Raw genomic sequence first — 20,115 nt, forward strand, 5'->3', positions numbered from 1 at the left:
TTACATTATGTTGAAATATAATGGAAATGAACTAGTCAGGTCTGTTTATGCCACAGAAATAAGCTCCTAGGTACAGGGACTAATGATATCTTTTTCATTTTTATGCCTCTAGCACCTTCCACATACTGGATGCTCAATCAGAGTTGATCAAATGAATAAATGGATAAACGGTAAAATCAAAGAGAGCTCAAAGTAGTTGCCCCGAACTGAGTTGGGTTTCTGGTCATTTTTAATTAGCTACTAGTTCCAAGGTTTGTAAATGAATTAGCCTTATTTAAGAATTGAATACCTGCTTCAGTTTCTAATCAATTAATAAATTGATCAGACCAATCAAAACTGTAGGGCTCTTTTAATAAATACAGAAATTCTGCAACATACTTTCCCCCCAAAATTTCTCTTCATAAATAGCGACTTAATTAATGGGTTGATTTTAATTTTTAAATCCCAATGAATTATATTTTAATAAATAATACTATGTAATAGTTACTAAAAAAATGTTTAAAAAATCAAGTGTTCATTTTCCTCAAACAATTCCCACACGTACAAGAACTGTATATCATGTTAATGTTTTAATGACAATCCCCATAATCCCTGTCCTAATTTTTTTTAAGTATTGGGAAATAACAGGCAACATTTGCTATATGGTAAAGTAAGAGAGGGAGAAGGAGTTACTTTACATGCTCATGAATGAATTATGTTCAATTCCTTCCTCCATTGTCTCTTCCTATTTCAGACCAGGGAAGAGTGAGGGGTGAAGGTGGGAAGAGCAGATGTCAGGATAGAATTACCATCGACATACACAGTATCACAAACTAATAAATAACTCATAAACCTTCCGCTTCTCCCTCCCCTCCCCTTATCCTGACATTTTTTTCGTAGGATCGGAAACAATTTCCAAACAGGCTGTTTTTATGCTAGAACCAGGGGATTCCGACTCTGAATTCGTAGTGGCCTGGGAGGCCTGGCTGTAGCTGACCCACTTGATCAAGATGCAAATAAAAAGCCGACATCTGCCATGAGGATGTTTCAGCCTGGGTCAAAAATCACCCCCAAAGGAGGAGTACGGTACAGGGACACTCGCTCTATCGGGACTGTCATCTGTGTGTTACGGCGAGAGGAAGTCTTGCTCCCTTTCCAGGCTGTCTTCACAGACCACTGAGGATCAGATTCTTAGATATCAGAGTTTCGTTCCTTATTTGGCCCAGCATCCCTCCACTCACCCCATGTCTGGTAGAAGACAAAGATGGGCCAGGAGGGGCTGAAAGGTACTATTATCTACTTCTGAATGCCAACTGTCATGTGTGACCCTTTTCTTTCATTGGCCTTTGTAACAGAGGGACCGGGGGAGAGAGAGGCCTAAGCCACAGCCATGCATTCCAGCTGCTCAATCATCAGAGACAAGTTATGTGCCACCAAGCTACCTGACCACTTCTGGTCCACGGCTGGCAGCAAGGTCCTGAAATCCTCTTCAGAGGTCTAGCCATCCAAACATATCTGTTTACAGAAACAGTTTCCAGTTCGGAAACAAATAGTGTTAACTGGATTGTGTAAGAGAACCTCCATCTCCTGACATTGTAAAAAAAAATCAGGATGCTGCAGAATTCACTTACATATCATCTTTCCCTTCCTCTGCCCAGAATATTACTAAGAAAAATGATAAAGATGATAAGTAGAAAAATAGTGAACTTCCTAATTCCTCCACCATGTGGCCTAAAAGTCAAACTGAGCATGGAGACATTTAACTTGCTTCTTATAGTAGATCTGACACTCGTAACTTATTAAAAGCCTAGACTATTCCTCCACATGAACTTACAAATTTAATATTTCTAATGCAGTTAGAATATGTTTATATGGTAAAGGAAAGAAGCTGATGAAAGGGAGATTTGGACATTTCGGAGAAAAAAGTGTAGATATCTTTCTTTCTCCCCATAATATTGTTAAAAGCAAGTGCAATTGTTAAAAAAAAAAAATTACCACGATATCATTTCACACCTAAAAACAATTAATATTAACTCCTTAATATCATAAACTATCCAGTATAACTTTTTTGCGCAGTTTGTTTGAATAGGAATTCAAATAAAGTCCATACATTTTGATTGTACAATATTTCCCTTAATTCTCTTTTAATCAATAGGTTCATAATAAAGACCTGGGACACGAGGTAACAAGGAAGAAGCCCCTGAGGCAGCACAATGGGTGGGCCCGAGGGGAGGCTCAGAGGGAAAGCACTCCCACAGACGAGTCTCCTGAAGCAGGTGAGGTCGAATGGATATGAGGGACCCTACCCATCCTTCACAGGCGGTTCTGAGGAAGGACTGAGAAACACAAAAGCAGCACTAGGGAAGGATGCTTCCGGCAGCTACGTGCAGACTGCACTCATGGATGGAAGATGGTTCTGAATGTGACCTATTAAAGAACATGACTCACGTTTCCACTCACGAGGTGTCAGCTTTGTTTCCATCACAGTTGAGGCAGAAGAAACTATATGTCTGTGCTGCCAGGATGGCAACATGCCAACCTGGGGTGAGGGGTAGATATGCAAAGAACTGGTGCCTTCAGGCATGAGACAAGTTAGACAGCTAGAACCTGGAGGAGCTGAGCCAGGCCTGCAAAGCCAGTTTGGTTCTTGGACCACCAAGTCCCTTTGCAGTGGGAGGGCAGTCTCACCAACAGGCCACATCTCTCACTGCCCACGCCGCCTCTGACACTTCCATACCTGTCTCCTTCCTCCTCCCCCGATCTCCAACCTAAGTGTCTGTTCCCACAGACATGAGGGTGCAATTAATCTGATATCAGGTTTCCTGCTGGCATGCCCAAACTTGGAACTAGAAGACCTGGATTTGAGTTCTGTCTGGCATCACTGACTGTATGATCCAAGGCTATTTATCTCCCTCTCACTTCCCTCATCCTTGCAATGGAGTAAATAAGGGTCCAACTAGATGCCCGAGGTTATGAGGATCAATTACGATATCTTCTCTGTAATACTATATAGTGATGACGATGACAACGATGACCATGTATGTAATTTCCATACATATGAATGTGAATGACCATTAAATGGCCTTCATCCTTCAAGTAATGTTTATTCTTTAATAGGTAAAGTTATTAGACCAAATGAATCTCTTATAGGTAAACTCTATGGAAAATGTATTTTCAAGGGAAATGCTAGGCCAATTCCTCTGATCCCTTTAAATGAGGCTGGGGCTAGTAAGGCACTTTCATTCTGGCCTAGCATTTATTTCAAAGACAAATGTGATTTCTAGGAGGAAGGAAGAGAGGATGTCTTTGGCCATTGTTCCCATTATCTGCTGGCCCGCTTTTTATACCTGGCACCCAGCAGCACTGGAGATGCCCAGGCTGAAGGTTCATACTTAATGTATGAAATAAATACATTTAAGAACTAAAGTCCAGAATACCCTGGGGTTGGTTGGATTATATAATAGCTGGTGACACAAAATTCTGTGTTGAAAAATTCTCTAATCAAACCTGAGGAATTTGGTAATTATCTACAGAGAACAGAAACCTGCCCCAGGTCCCTGAAGTAAATTGCTTTATCCACTAATTTCATAAACATCTTGAGTTTTCATTGTCCCTTCTACAACAACTTCAGTGTAACACTATAAATAGATTAATTGCTAAGAGTAAAAGGTATGGATTCTTTCCTTCTTTCCTTCCTTTTTTTCCTTCCTTCCTTCCCTCATTTTGCCCTTTTTAAAATTTCCCTTTTTAAAATTAATTGTGAAATATTAAAGAAAAGACATCAGTTTAAAAAAGAACCCTTTTAAAAAAAAACTAAATGTCAAAGTGCCCTAAATTCTTTTGTGCCTATGATTATATTGTATGACAAGAAACCATTCTTAGGTGATAATTAGATTTTATCTGCAAATGGAAGTGGGAGGATGGGAGTAGGTGGTAGCATCAACATTTCACCAGAACAAGGCAATTCACATAATTAGTTAGGAAACACAGACACACAGACACACACACGCACACGCACACACACACACACACACACGCACACACTCAAACAGGTAACTGGGGTGACTATCTGATCAAGTAAGTTCTGACACTCCAGTGAGGTGGCTGTATATTTAATTTGCCATTCTATGTTTAGAAACTTAGGAATGCAAACTGAAGCAAGAGGAAAAGCAGAAAAGAAAGTAATAAAATCTCTGTTGGTGACCATCACGGTAGAGAAAAGAAAAACCAGAAAGACGATCCTTCTCTTTTCCCACAAGTTTTCACAGACGGTTATATTGGTTTTTGCGGAATAAATACAAGGACCGGGGGCTGGAGGTATTGAAATTTAGCAGCATTGCTGGTGTTAAAGCAATAAGACTTTTGGCTCCAAGTGACACCTTCTGATCTGTACACAGAAACTTACTTCAGGCAAGGTGGTGTCCCACATTTTAACTCACCCTCAAGAAAATATCCTGAATTTCACAGGCATTCACAGGAATCTGACCTGATTGTAACTATCTTCTCTTCTGTATTTTCCCCTTTGGTTAAATGAAGCTTTGCAGGCCCAAGGCAAACGTGCAGACAAGAGCAAAGCAGGAAGCCTCCCACACTACGAGGGAAGATAAGAATCAAAGACGCAGGAATGACTTCTACTGAAGGGCATTTCAAAGGCAATATAGACATATATGGTACATTTGTAAATTCTCTGTGTGTGTTTATCAATATGTACCTGCACACATCAAAACTGAATTTGTTCCTGAGAAACAGAAGCTACTGAGAACAAAGTGAAAGCAACTGAACAGCAGAAAGTATTTCCAACATATACAACAAAGAATTATTACCCTTAAAACACCAAGAGCTAAGAAAATAATGCGACAGAAAAGTAGGCAGAGATTACATATAGGAAGGCCACAGAGGGAAACTATACCAATGGCTAATAATATATTTCCCAAGTTCAACGGTGATCAGAGAAAGGTAAATTTAGAAATACAATTTATACCTCTTCAACTAGCAAAAGCTAAAACATGTTAATAGTTTTCAGTCCTGGCATAGGTGTGAGGAAGCAGGCACTCACATACACTCTGCTAGGGGTGTAAATTCATACAGACTTTAGAGAAAAACGCAGTAGCTATTAGATTTTAAAAACGAATAACCTTCGATTTGGTAAACTTCTCATGGAAACACACCAATCTATACAGAAAGATATATATGTCCAAGGTTCACTGAACATTGCTTGTAGTATCAAAAGTATAGGAGAAAATGCAATGTTTATAGACAGGGAAGTGTTTATACAAAATATGATACAGCTAGACTGTAAAATTTTCTCCAAACTTTAAACCGAATGAGGTAAAATCATGAATATTGACATGAAAGAATGTTCAAGAAATTTTTGAGTAAAAAATGCAGTTTGCAAAGATTATGCATAGCATAATCTCAAATTCGTGAAGGGAGAAAAATTATTCCTCTATATTTCTGTGTTTCCATAGAAGTGGCCAAAAAGGACACAAGCTGAAGACAAGTGAGGTTGGTGGGATCTGAGAGGAATTCCACTTTTTCTTTCATACATATCTGGAGCAGTTGATTTTTTTTACAATTAAGAATGTAATATTTTAATAATGGAAAAAAGTACAAACTGAGTTAAGTGGAGAATTGTTGTTTCGGTTACACTTAAATTTCAAGCCAAATGGTTGAAGGTGAGATGAAGACCTTCCGAGGGTTGTCGATTAGCTTAGCAGCTTCCACAAACTGTCAACTTAAGAGTTTCCACTAATTTGCTAATTACTGTCCATTCACTAAAGGAAATGGGAAAGAAGAGGCAGACACCACAGTCCTGTCTGTGGATTCACTCTTAAGTTGATGTTGTATTCACGAAGAAGTTATCTCCCCAACTTCGCTTTCCACATTAACTTCATCAGAGAACATGAGACCCCTCTGTCCAAGCCCTCCATTGACTCACCATCTCACTCAGAGAAAAAGTCAACATCATTAAAATGGTCTGCAGGGGCCCGTGGCCTTCTCACCTCGCTGAGCTCACATCCTACCCCTCTTCCCCAACTCATTCCGCACTTAGACACAGAAAACACTCCTGCCTCCTTTACCAAACTAGGCTCTTCCGAGCCCTCTTCAAAGCTCTGTTCTTAACTAGGCCTCAACCTTGACCTATAATTATTTGAACAACCATTAACGCAGTTTGTAACAGCTCAAGGTCGCATCCCTAGAATGGCTGTAACTCCCCTCACAGAGCCTGCCTGAGAAAACTCAAGGCTGCCAAAATAAATCGCTACTTGTTCCAACAACACCTGAAGATGGGACCTCTGTCCCTCAGCCTCTGTCGGTCGGAAGGAGCCTAACGTCAATCAGCGACAGTTAACGAATCCAGATAAGTTTCACGTGGACCAACCCCACTTCCGGCTTTTTGTATTTTTTCACTTCCCTGAGTTTACTGACCTCCCCCACTTCCTTTTCCTTCATTCTCCCGTTAAAATGCCTAGTCACCTGTGTACAAATTGAAGTTGAGTTCAGTGCACACTAGAGTCTTTTCCTTATTGCAGTAGTATATTAATGATTAAAATCTGACCTTTCCACTTAACTAGTGTCCAGCTTTGTGTATCTTTGATATTCCCCACAATAATGTAGGCTCCATGGGCTGGATTTTGTTTCCCACTGGCACATAGTAGAGACTCACTAAATACCCGCCGAGCATCACTGATGGATCAACATCTGTACATGATTTTAGTCCCTCAGCCGCACTTCCGGGCTGGGGTAAGCGTGTCTAAGCTTGTGGATGAAATATCATGGCTCGCTTCATTTCCTGAATACTTGGCACCTGACAGGTGGCTGAATATCACAGGTTATGCCAGTCTTCCTAAACTTATCTTCGATTTGTTTTTAATCTTGATAGAGCACCATCTGCTACGTGCTTAATATCATCCGTAAACATACACGACCAAACAGAACACCATGCTAACGAAAGACTACTGAAAAGTGCTGGGTAAAAAGTATTTGTTTCAGAGGAAGACTTTCCTTGTGGATGGTTATTTCCACCACTCCCCACCCTTTATTTCCATCCATGGTCCTGGCCCCGAGACTTCCCTTCATCTCCAACTTCCCTGGTTCCTCTCTGAGTTTCCATTCCCGGGACTTCATTGAAAGTCAGTGCTCTAACCTTCCTTCAGATGCAATCCAATGATGTCTTTCGGCGTTCACTTTTCAGGGGCTCTTAGGTGATTTCAGTGCTGCTAACAACCTCATTTACCATCCTCTTTCTCCTTTATTCTCATTTATTTTCAGCTGTGTCTTCCCACCATTTTCAGGTGACTAGAAAGTCCCAAGTATGATCTGTCCCTTCCAATAAATGCTTTAGAAGAAACTATTATGGGTGAGGCATTATGGAGATTACGAAAATCTAATATTCAAATGCTGCACTCGAGAAGAGGGGAGACAGTCTATCCTCGTGAAAAGTTAAAGTTTGCTGCACAGTGCTTGCTTTAGTAATTATTTGTTGAATGAAATGGTTATGTAGGAAAATTCTGGTGATATCCAAAGCGTAAGAAACTGTCACATGACTGACACAATCAATAAGTCAAAGTTCTCCATTTAGAGCCATAGCCTCTCCCCATTGTAGTTCTTTTCACTTCTGTAGGGTGTTTTCCACGGATATTGTAACATCAACCACAAATTATAAAACTAACTTATCTTCTCACTGCATCCTCAAACCTGCCAATTTTCTAACATCATCATAATAATCAGAGACACCACCAACGTTCTGATACTGAAATACATCTTAGCATCTTCAGTCTCTTTAGAAGGAGATCCATGCCCAATCATCACTGCTGGAGTTTTCCCCCTGCCCTCATTTCTATGATCACAGCCCTGGTCTGAGCATCAATAACCTCAACTTCCATCTCCTCAGCTTCTCCCTCTCCTACTCTACGAAAGGCATCACAGACACTGAGAAATGAAGAATTAAAACTTTTCTAAGGTGTATATTCATCTTTGACTCTTGTCTTAACATATTTTGGGTAATGCCATCTTTTTAAAAAATGGACTTGAGTTTTGAGTTTTTAGTAAAGAAAGTGTTTTAATTTTTAGTAAAAGAAAAAAAATTCTGGGTGAAGGTGGTCAAAAGGCATAAACTTCCAGTTGTAAGGTAAATGAGTTTTGGAGATGTAATGTACAGCAGGGTGACTAGAATTAATAATATTGTACTGTATATTTGAAGGGTGCTAAGAGAGTAGATCTTAAAAGTTTTTATCACACAAAAAAGTTGTAACTGTGTTGTGATGAATGTGAACTAAACTTACTGTGATCATTTTGCAATACATACATAGACCAAATCATTATGTCGTACATCTAAAACTAATACAATATCATATGTCAACTATATCTAAAAAAAATATTCCACCTCTATCTCTTAACCTTTCTATCTGAAACCCTGTAGATACTAGACATGAAAAGATTTACAAATAAAGTCCCAGGAGCCCATCCACATGGGCACTCTTGAAGCAAAATATCCTGCATAGGTGGAACTTTTAAAGGCTCCCTGTTTCTTAAATCTTTCATAGCTTCCAACTCCTATAAATAATATATAGTAAGGTTCACCAAACAGGAAAACAAGAGTAGACTTTAAAGCAGGACAGAAGTTTCCATGGATGGAATTTTAAGACATGAGTGCCAAAGGAATCCGTCTTTAATATAGTTGATAAGGCCAATAAAAGTTATCTCTAAGGCTTGCTGCTCAAAGTGGACCAATGGCATCTGCCAAACTTTGAAGCCTGTTAGAAGATGCAGAAGCTCAATCTCCACCCTAAACCTACCAAATTTCAAGGAGATCCCCAGGTGATTCATAAGCAGAGTAAAATTTGAGAAATGCTACATCAGATAATATAACTCTGTCACCTAAAACAGTTGTGACTCAGGTGAGAGGTCTGGTCAACAGGCCATTATAGTTGATTAGAGTTGTCCATTGATGCACTGAAACATCACCCCAATATCCATTTGGAGAAAATGGTAGACTTGGTGCTTTCTGATGTGGCTGACTAGGACTCTAGTTTTTCTTCCTTTCTGGGGTGCCCTTTGTTGACTGTTGACTATTAACAGAGCAGTGAGGTGATAATGGCTGTAAACCACAGCCTGGGATTAAGGGCTTCCTTGATGGGGCACAGGGACTAGCTGAATCATATCGAGACACCTCCACCCCCAGTACTCAGTAACATTCTAACACAGGTGAGGGTTTGCAAAAATGAACATCAAGGGAAGCCTAGGAGGAAGAGGACTCAGAGAGCAACAGTTAAAGTTTGTGTGTGCAGGAGCAGGGAGGAGTGGGAGCCAGGCAGCCCAAAGAGGGAGGTGAGACAGAGACCTTTGCACACAGATTTTGATGTACAAGGTAGGGTTTTCTAGCAGCAGAAAGTTAAAAACACCTCTTTCTTCTTCTGTAGCTGCTTAGCAGCTGCCTGGTCTATCTGATGTATTCCTGGGCCTAGGCAAACAGCTCCATCTTGCCACTGCCTGAAACCGTGAACTTCTATCAGATCCCAGGTCTTTGGAAATTTGTCAGCTGACTAAAGAGTAGTTAACCAGTGAAAAACTGCCAATCTTGATCTGGATAATCACATGTGACCTAATGCCAACTCTAAATCCTTGCTATGAAACATTTAATCAGATCAGGCCCGAGGAATGCCATACCATACTCCAAAAAGCCCCAGAAGCCACAGTCACCATCTGGGAGAACGTAATCCCCAGAGAACAAGATGTGGACCAGCCTCACTGCCACGGGGGTGCATTTGGACACAGGCCTGGTCTGCTGCGTGAGGACCACCGTTAATGCTCTTACAGGCATGGGGACATCTGGTAAATTACCACTGAAGGCTGAGTAGAAACAAGAGAAGCCCCATGGCACCATGGTTGCGTGTGCCCCACACCAAGGTGTGGTGGTAGTTGGGTAGCCATCCTGTCAAATGAGCGAAAGAGATGAATGTCTCTTCGTGGCTGTGGCTTCTCCTCTGTATTCTTTACTCTCCTGAAGCCACAGATCTGCTCCTCTGTGACCCACCCCTCAACAAGTACCCCCACTCTGCACCTCAGCCAGCGACTTCCATCATCCTCATGGTTCTCGAGGAAAACTCCTCCTTCCCCACTGTGCTACAGAACATCCACTTCATTATAGACACGTTTTCTTACTCTATATAGTTTGCTTACTCCCCACTCCCCCTTTTTCTTCTTTCTAACCTTAACAGGCATTTGGCTTTTCTCAGTGACATTTTTTGCAACCCAGAAGCCCAGGAATTTCTCAGCTCGCCAGCCCTCTGGCACACTGAGGTAATGGATACCTTCGGTGTGTTTTCCCATTCCTCCCATTTCTTATCTAAGAACTATCCTCTCCACACCTACAAGAATACATGCCAGCAGCCTCACTTGTCCCACATAATGGATATAACTGGTTACAGGAATGGCTGCCTGGCCCAGGCTGGACATCCGGAATTGGGATCCGAGAGCACTGAGGAACCTCTCTGCTGGCTTGAAATGAAGATGTGTAAATTTAGAAATCCTGAGGTAAACATGTGCTCATAACAGCAGAGAAATCTGGTATGAATGGGTGGATGGGTGGGTAGATGGGTGGATGGATGGATGGATGGATGGATGGATGGATGGATGGATGGATAGATGGATGGATAGATGGATGAAAAGAGAGATGATAGATAGATAGATAGATAGATAGATAGATAGATAGATAGATAGATAGATAGATAAATAGATACATAGATAGAAAGAAATGATAGATAGGTCCATCCCTAGAAAGAAGAAGTGATGGAGAGATAAAGAGAGAGTGCCCTCTTTGTCCGCAGGCAACTTACCAGTTCCTGGTTCTAGGCCCTCATGATACTCAACTCTACTTTCTGGTTTGGCACTACTCTTGTATCCTTATTTTTAAAAACTCTTCTTTCACTCAAACAAGGAAATCTCTGTCACTGGCTATGGAAATTTGTTAGTTTTGATCAAGTTCTTTTTATCACTTAGTAGTTCTCTCATTCATATCTTGCTGAGTCTCTCCCACAAATGTCACGGTGGCTTTCTTTAATTTTTTAATCTCACAGTCGCTATGTTAAGAGTCCAAACTGACCTCTTTGGTTAGCATATGCTGACCTTGCATGATTACATATTTTGGGGGTATAAAGTATTAATATAAAGCCATCTGAATGACTTACATATTCAAATGATTATTATTTCTACTCAAATAATCATTTTGGGAGACGATAAGTGTATTCCCAAATGTGGTCACTATTCCGGCCATCTCTGGAATGCCACTTCAAATCTTCCCCTATGACAGTAAATGTACGTCACCGAAAGGTAGACATGATTTTTAGAAAGAGCTACAATTGTGCCATAATCAGGGCAAGTGAATAAAATGAGGAATCAAACCTTTTAGTCAAAAACTTTTGTTAAGCACTGTTTTACCCAGCAAGATCATAACTGGAATAAACAGATACTTTTCCAATAGGACAGCTCTAAGAGACATTTATTTGAAGACATTAGTTCTATTACATCTGTTGTGTATAAACTGCATTCTTTATCACTATCATGTCTGTCACCTTCATCCAGGCATCTAGAGTAGAAACCAAATATTCATAATGCCTAGTAGGTTGGAGAAGAGGGATTTAATATGTGTTTGTTATCGATGTTTAGGGCACTGTATTACTTAATAAGAGGTATACCTCTAAAGAAGACATGCCAAACAGGTAGTAAAAACATACATGAGAACAAAAGAAGATTAAAGACCAACACAGATGACCTGAATCATTGCCATAAATTAATTATATGTCCCATGCTTAAAATATGTAAGCTGTTGATGAGAAATTGAAGCATCACACTTATGATATTCCTGCCCTAGCCACAGTTCTGAACTCTGGATATAGATAATGTGCTTTTCAAGGTGCAAGTTTCTTCCTGTTATGAGGGATAAGCAATAGCTATTTTTTCCTAGGCCTTCACAGAAGTATCAAGAAACTGCAAAGTAAGCTGTAATAAATGTCAAGCTTTAGCCAATAGGTCACAAAACGAGCTTGATCTCAGAAACATTTATAAGGCAAGCTGGTGCAACCTACTTCTTTGTGCAAATTTCAGCTAGTGTGATCAAAGATAATGAGTCACCCCGTATGGTATTTTAAAAACACTAAAGCTGCTTCAGTGTTTTTTTCCTGAACTTCACTGTAACTGAAACTACACTTGTACTTTGAGACGAGATATGGTTCTCATGCATGAATTAAATAGCTGACTCCAACACTGAGTAGTTTTAGGTCAAAAGAATGCACTTATATAAGGATAAATGAAGTGTGCTAGCCTGTAAGTCCTGGAGCTCAGAACCCCATTACAGTTCATCCAAATTTGTTGTTTGCCCTGGAAACCTAAAGTGTTGGGCACACCTTGAAATGGACAGACAATTGGCTGTCCATTTTGACAGAAAGACCTTTTGATAGAAAGAGATGTTTCTTCCGATGATCTCTCTCATAATGGTACTCACACAGCACAACATGAGATTTCCTCCCTGTTGGTGGCGGTCGGAGTGAGCAGTTTTCTATGAGGGGTGATGGATATACACCAAGGTAGCACGCAGTAAGGAAGAGAGCGTGAGCTTTGAAGTTATAAGAGTTCGAGTGTTGGTTCTACTACTCCCTGCTACCTGAGAGACTTAGGTGGGTTACTCCACCTTTCTGAAGCCAGGTTCCTTATCCACAAGGTGGAGCTGATATATAGTTATATCACAGAGTTGCTATAGAGATGAAATGTGATAACACGTGTAATAATGCAGATCTTTATTGGCACAAGAGTTCACTTGCTTCTAATCCTTCTCACGTACACTCTGGCATCCAATACTTGGCGCTAGCATCCCAAGAAGGCTGCAGAATCCCTGTTACTTGGATTCCGTCATCACCAGCTTGAGCCTAGACTGATATTCACTAATTTCCTTTCACAAACTTCTGTACATGTCATAAAATGACGTTTGCCCCACACCCCTAAAGAAGCTGTAATTATCTTCTGAGAGACTCTTCAAAAATACTCTGGTTAGTTGCTTTTTAACTTTAAAACATTTGAAAAATCATAGCTTTTACCCAATTTTTCTTTTTTATATCTTTTATCACTTTACCTAGTTTTTGATATATAGATACTTGATGTCAAAAGAGCTGACTTAAGTAATTTATGCATTAATTCTGTAAATATCTAGTAAGTACCTAGTATATAGTAGGCCCTGTATTAGGCACGGAGAACGTAACAACAAATAAAACATACTTTCGAATTTCAATGATTTTACAGTATGAGGAAGGAGACAAACCCATGCATAATTTGAATATTCCACAGTAAGTCCTACAATGAAAGTATGCAAAAAGTGCCACCATTTACATGGCACTTAAAGTTCAAGAGCACTCTTCACACATTTCAGCCTCACAAAAATCCTATGAGCTGGGCGTTCACTGTTACTAATCATTTCCAGGTCAGATAGAAGGAAGCCAATCAGAGGGAGGGGAAATAAGTTAACCTTAGATCACGTGGATAATAACCATGATTTGTCTTAAAGCTTGATTGTGCATGTTCTCTCCATTGTCCCTCAGTATCATCAGAATACACTAGAACATACCCAATCGAGCTTGCAAATGCCTTATAAATGTCACCAAAATTGTTCCTCCCAGGAGATATTCAGACACAGAAACCCCTCATTCTCTGGCCTTGGCCTAGCACCCTAACCTCCCTTCTCTCTCTTCTTCCACAGGAACCCCACTGAGAGCCACACAAACTGCTGGGTGTCTTCCGATGATGTCAGGTGGTTTCAGAAGCTGGAGCTTAAAATAAATGCACAGCTTTGCCATCAGTCTTGGTGCTACCACTGAATTACTGATGCACACCAGAGTTTGCCCAGTTCAGGTGTAATTAGCAATCCATGTATCCTCTGGAAACAAGAACAAGAATCATCATCATCATGATCAACATGATCATCATAATCAGTCATTTTTTTAAGCATAATCGTGACAATAACAATGGCTTATTAGATCCCTAGACATGCTGCTGTGTCCGGCCTGCTAAACCTTTTCTTTCAGTCTTACCTCAAAGTTGCAGAATCACATCCTCCTACCTCTGTACACCCACTGCCTAGAACAGTGACTGGCACATAGTAGCCCTCACCTCAGTAAATATCAGTTAAATGAATGAATGAATGAATGAATGAAAAAAATTGCCCTGACTCAATCCTTTCTAAGTGGCCACAATGGCACTGCGTGATGACTTCACTCTCCAGGCCACAACTGGTTTGAGGTTGGGTGGGCATCATCAGATCAAGAACAGACAATCCATAGGGTTCATTGTGACCTATGACCTACGGCCTGCTATGAAATGAGGAGGCCCCTGTGAGGGCAAATCTGTTCAGATTAGAGAGTAAGAAAGCTGCTCAGCAGAGAGGCGAAGAGAAACTCAGGTCAGGTGAGACCATGCCATCCTGGAGAAAGCACTAGAGAGATATAAAGGAGCTGGCCTCTAGGATTGCCTCAGTTCCTGACAACTCCCTAGTTTCAGCTATAGATAAAGCACAACCTGACTTAACAGGTACAGCCTTATTTAACAGGTGAAGATGATTTTTAGTGTTCCAGCCTCTGCTACAGGGTATCAGGTGAAGATGAATTTTAAAATGTGCCAACTTCGGGTTCAGAATCACCATCGGTTTATATGAGATAAAAGGCATATATCTCATATATACGAAGCTTGACCAATGGTCGGCTCCTAGCTGCAGAGAAGCCCATGGCCTTTGGGCAAAGAAATAGGTTTCCTCTTTGGGGGAGGGGGAGCACACGTATGTCCATGCTAGGGTGCAGAGCTTGACCAGGGCTGAACACAGGCTGGATTTGAGCCCCCCTTGTCTGCTCTGCCCAGCAACCTTTTGAACTGCCCAGGCTGCCCCACCTTTCCTGAAAGCGCGGCTTTGCTCTTCTGTGAGTAGGCAGAGGCAGAAAGTACACTTACAGCCAGATGGTCTTTGGTAAAAAACCACTCTGGGTTAAGTGAATGGAAAGTGAGCAGGTATCTGTTGTTTCTGGCCAAAGGGGGCTCCAGCCCAGTTGTGACTGCCCCTGGGGACCTAGCCACAGCATTATGCTTTGGGACCAATGGCTGAACATGTAAGCATCAGTTCCAAGAGCTATAACATCGTAGGTCAGTGAGAGGCATTCTGTGAACATTGGCAAGGTGTAGACAAGCAAGAACTTCCCTCAGTGGGACAGGTGACCATCAACTGCAGAGCTGGTCTTAGACAGCAAGTGACCTTATGGCAGTGGCCAGGCAGCAGTGGGTAAGGAATGACAGAACATCCAGTTTTGCTAGATGTTCACTTCCTTGTCACTGAATACACCAGAAATGGAAGACTTAAGAAGAAGATACTAGATTTGTAGTTACTTGTACACCTCTATAGACCAGGGCAAAAAGATGCTGGAGGAATGAATCAGGGTACCAAACATCTATATACATCATGCTGATAAAGTGGTCCATTCTCTCATACCTCCCTTTTTTGAGGTGGCTCAAATGATTCTCTGCTCCGTGAAGCTCATGCAAGACTAAGTCATCACTTGGCCTCCTTATGGCCTGAAGGGTTCAACACAGCCCTTCGCACATGGTCCACAGTCAGTACTTGCTAAAAACATGCAATAGCGATACACCCTGGATTGTGTCCTAAGATTCTAAACTCACTAAACCATGAGCTTATCAGAAGTGCACGTCAGAACCCATTGAATATATTAAAGTCTCTAATGAGGAAACAGACTGGTCGGAAAATAAAGAGAACACCTGTCCATATACCATGAAAAGCTTGTTCCTGAATTTTATTTTTAAGAAAGATAAAATGTCACTATATTTATAAAGAAATATGAGATTTTTAAAATCTGGAACTTTTGTTCAATTCTAGAACTGTGAGTTCAAAAACCATAAAGCAAAATCAATCTGGGTTTTCATAAAGCAAAAAAAAAAATCTCAGTTTTTATAAGCTCAATAAAAGGGTTTACGTATCAATTTCAACGTTATTTAAATTACATTTTTTAAATGCACTTACATGAAAATATTTAGTTTTCTTCACATTTTTCGAATGGATTTTAGAATATGAAACAATGTCTTGCTGACAATGTGCATGCATTTTTATCATGTGAAAAAATAACTGCTCACATCACAAGTTAAATAAAAGTCACTGAAGTCTGAGATGCTTTTCTTGGCAAAAATCTAGTAATAAAGCACAGACTGGGAAAGTGGATTCTCTAGTGCTATCCCCACAGCATCAACACAGCGCCAGCACAGAGCAAATCTTTAAAAAATATTTCATATTGGAATGACTCTTATTGCCATAGTTGGCAAAATTTTTGAGGCTGAGTTTCAAGTTTTTGTTATTCTTCTATGGGAGAAGGGTGGAGAAGCAGCCAGGGTGGGAGGCGGGGTGACAGATGGGGGTAGCTGGGAGCGGACGGTTTTCCTGGAGTGAGGTTCTTCTTTGACGGTCCGTACAGAACACCTTCCAGTCTTCTTCCCCCTTCTCTCCTCCCTCCCAGCCACACACCACGATGTCCCCTCCCCCACTGACATTCTCCCCAAGACTCACACCCAGTAGATCGACTCATTATTCAAAATTAACCCTTAGGAAGGACTTATTGACAACTAGGTGGAATGAAGAAAAGGAGTGAGAAAAGCCATGTGGAGGTGGTAGCAGTAGGAGAGAGTGCCAACAGGGACGTGAGAAGGTACTAAAACTAATTCATCCACCTCAGGCCAACGCTGGCCACAGTATCACAATCCATAATGGTAGCATATACACCACAGGATAGCGGTTGTCAAACTTCGCTACACACTAGAATCAACTAATGCCAAGTTGCACCTGATGCCAATTAAATCAGATTCTCTGGGGGTGGGACCCAGCCATAAACTGTTCTGTTGTGGTTGTGGTTGTTTTTCTTTAATTCCCCAAGTGACTCCTATTTGTAACCAACTTTGAAAACAAGTATCAGAGAGTCATGCCTCTCAAATGTGAATGAGCCTCTAGGACAATTCTGTTATCCCAGCCCAGTCATCTGGCTGAATCTCGATCCATCCAGCATGGCTACAGAGGCTCCAGGATTCTGGGGAAATACTGCATCAGTGAGGGACCAGCTCACTCGTTTTCTTTCTGATTCTAAGAAATGCAGGAAGCTCCTGGTCACGTTTAGCCTGCTCTTAAAGAAATCAAAAGCTCAGTTCTGAAAATGGAACACAGTCACGTGGAAGAAGTTCACTCTTTTACACGTGGGTCAGCTTCCCGGGGCACAGGGGACAACTCATCTGAAAGTTGTCACTTCTTAATATCCTTCAAGGACACACAGAAGACACAGAGTTCTTGAAAGTAAAATAATGTTGTAAAATGAAGCTCATAGTTCACATGGTGTACATTTTGAACACTCACATTTAAAAGGTTTTTACTGCCCTGTTTCTGCATATATGTATCTTAATTTCTATCTATTAAAATGAAAAATGATAGATAAAACAAGCTATGCTTATTTTATCTACCAACTGGTCTTATCTTCAGCTGTCTCTTTAAAGTCATCTAAACGGTTCATCTCTGTAAAAAACAATCAAGATTATTCACGGGTTAAGTTTAGTTTGGCCAAGACATAAAAAGCAGGAGATAAAATACATTTAACTTAATGCTTTTCACAATACAAATTCCAAAGAAGAATGTTCACACAAGTCTCACGACCTACATCCCACTACCTGTACTGAACAATTCTGACCGGCTTTATCCAGTGGGATCTGCAAAGTCAGATCAATAATACTTTGATATTTTCTAAATATACACGTCGTGTAGCAAAAACAGTATCACAAGAATAAAAAAAAGACAGGGCTTGGATGAAAAACAGAGCTAGCCAGCTGGGGTGCAGTCAGAGACATGGAAGTGTCTTTTTTGACCAGGAAACTGGGCCTCAGGTAGAAACGAGATTGAATTGGAGCTAAAAAGGCCTGAGCCCAGAGCACAGAGCCTGGAGGAGGGTAGTGTGCAAGGGCCTTTCGCTGCTACGGGTAGTTTTGATGTGTTAGTTTTATTTCCAACTTCCAGCTCCCATGCATCCTCCCTAGACTGCAAATAAGAAAACAATATGTGGAAACTTAACAAATCTGGTGGACTGTTAAAAGCAGTTCTATAGTTCTTATGGTGCTTTGTTGCAAAGCATTTTAAAAATGATTCATTATTTAACTCTCATACCCTCTCCATGTGGTAGTTCCACACTCTCATTCCCACTTTAAATACCGAGAGATGAGACACAAGGTTAAGTGATTTGCCTCACGTTACACAGCAGGCCGAGTTCCTGGTTCTGCCTCCCTGGGTGCACAGGACCTGCGCACCGCGCAGAGGGGAGCCAGGGCGCCAGCCCGGGAACAGCAGTCGGGGCTACCGCCGAGGTGCTGGCTCCAGGCTTTGTCCAATAACAGTGAAGGACCAGATGAACAAACAGCCCAGCAACTCTCAGCACCACCTGCATGGGTTTTTACAGGGAGAAAAATCTCATATCCCCCCGTCCTCTGACCAGCAAACCACCAAAGAACGCTTTATTTCAGAAGCATGAGCAGTTGGGTTTCCAAGACCTGCATTGGCCCAGCCCCCAAAGTGAGAGGACCGCACCCTTCCGAGGGACCAAAGTCGCGCTCAAGACCGAGAGGAGGTTCCTCTTCCTGATGGCCAGGCCGGAGCAGCCGCAGGAGCGCTCCCTAACCCAGCGGGCTGCACGCTCGCGCCAGAGGGACGCGCCCCCACCGCGCGCACCAGCTGCAGCCTGGTTCGAGCATCTGCGGCGGAGGAACCCGGCCGCAGGCAGCGGAGGGAGGCGGCGATGCGCGGAGTTCAGCTTCGCCTCTCCCCTACCTGCCCCAGCTCCTCTCCTCCCTCCGCCAGCCTGCGGGACCAGTGCCCCAGGACGCCGCGGGCTGGGCGCGTCGCTGCCACCTGCCTGCGCCCGCCCTTCCCCGGGCCCCGGCCGGCCCCCCAGCACCCGGAACCGCCCTTACCTGAGCCGGAGATGTGGACCCGGAGGGGGCGGCCCCTGCTCGAACAGGACGACAGGTCGCTCTGGGAGCGGCCGCGGGGGCTCGGATCCCCGGGCAGCCTGCGCAGAGCTGGCGGCGGGACAGACGCCTCGGTCTCAGGGGCTTCGGCCGCCACCTGCCCCAGTGGCTCCCCCGGGGGCTCCGTGGGGCTCCTGCCCGCCTCAGCCATCGGCTCTGGCGGCGCCGGCTCCGGGCACGGGAAAGGCCCGGCGCCGAGGGCTGCGCTGCCGCGCGCGCCGCGACCCCGAAGCAGCGCAGAGGGCAGGGAGGCTGGACGCCGGGCGCCGAGAAACTGGTCGCAAGGGCGGGAGGAGGAAGAGGACAGAAAAGTTTGCACAGGAAGGAGCCGCCTACAGCCTGTTCTCGCTCCCGCGGGCGAAAGCCTCTGGGCTCGGAGCCGGTCCGCCCTCCGCGCCCGCGAACCTGCCCGGCTGCTCCTCCCCCAGGGCCCAGGCGCTGCCCTTAGCAGGATGGCAGCAGTAGGGTCCCCTCTGGCTGTCACTCAGCCAACAGACCTCAGATAAATGTAGTTTGAGCTTCAGGAGCTAGGATACAATGTCAGGGTTCACAATGCCATTTCCATAAGGTGGGGGGAGGGCTGGGAGGAACGCAGGGTACACACACACGTGAGCCGCCCTGTGGTGGAACACAAATGATCATACCCATTTACAGATATGAAACTGCAGGGCCAAGGGGCACTGGCCTTGCTGGTGGACTAGTGGCAGATCCCGGAGCCCCTCAAGTCCAATGACCTGTCCCTCTCACTCCTGGCCTTCAAAGTCCTCTCCCTCTCCCTCTTGCCCTATTCCTGGGTTTCTGTCTGCTGGGTAGAGACAAAGGTCATCTTTAAAAGCCTAGTCTTCCAAGAAATGAATAAATAACACAGATGTAATGTTTTATAAGGAAAGAGCGCCGAGAAACTGGTCGCAAGGGCGGGAGGAGTCAATGTTTTATAAGGAAAGGACAGGTCTCGCAGCTGCACTGATCAGAAGTATCTTAATTGACAATGTGCCTTGTAGGGGTTTGCAAAATGGGCAGCGGTGATTTTGCTGGTTCAGCTGG

General features: G+C 42.9%; 1 protein-coding gene across 1 annotated transcript in view; it reads right to left on the minus strand.

Moving 5' to 3' along the window:
* The window catches only part of PHACTR2 (phosphatase and actin regulator 2), a 224,887-nt gene extending 205,331 nt beyond the window's left edge, over positions 1–19,556 (minus strand). Inside the window, exon 1 of the mRNA XM_023528333.1 lies at positions 19,015–19,556. Within this exon, the coding sequence (XP_023384101.1) occupies positions 19,015–19,222 (208 nt within the window). The 5' untranslated portion in view covers positions 19,223–19,556. The remainder of the gene's footprint in view (positions 1–19,014) is intronic.
* Positions 19,557–20,115: the final 559 nt, after the last annotated feature.

The sequence above is a fragment of the Pteropus vampyrus genome, unplaced genomic scaffold, assembly GCF_000151845.1.
Source record: "Pteropus vampyrus isolate Shadow unplaced genomic scaffold, Pvam_2.0 Scaffold24, whole genome shotgun sequence".
NCBI lineage: Eukaryota > Metazoa > Chordata > Mammalia > Chiroptera > Pteropodidae > Pteropus > Pteropus vampyrus.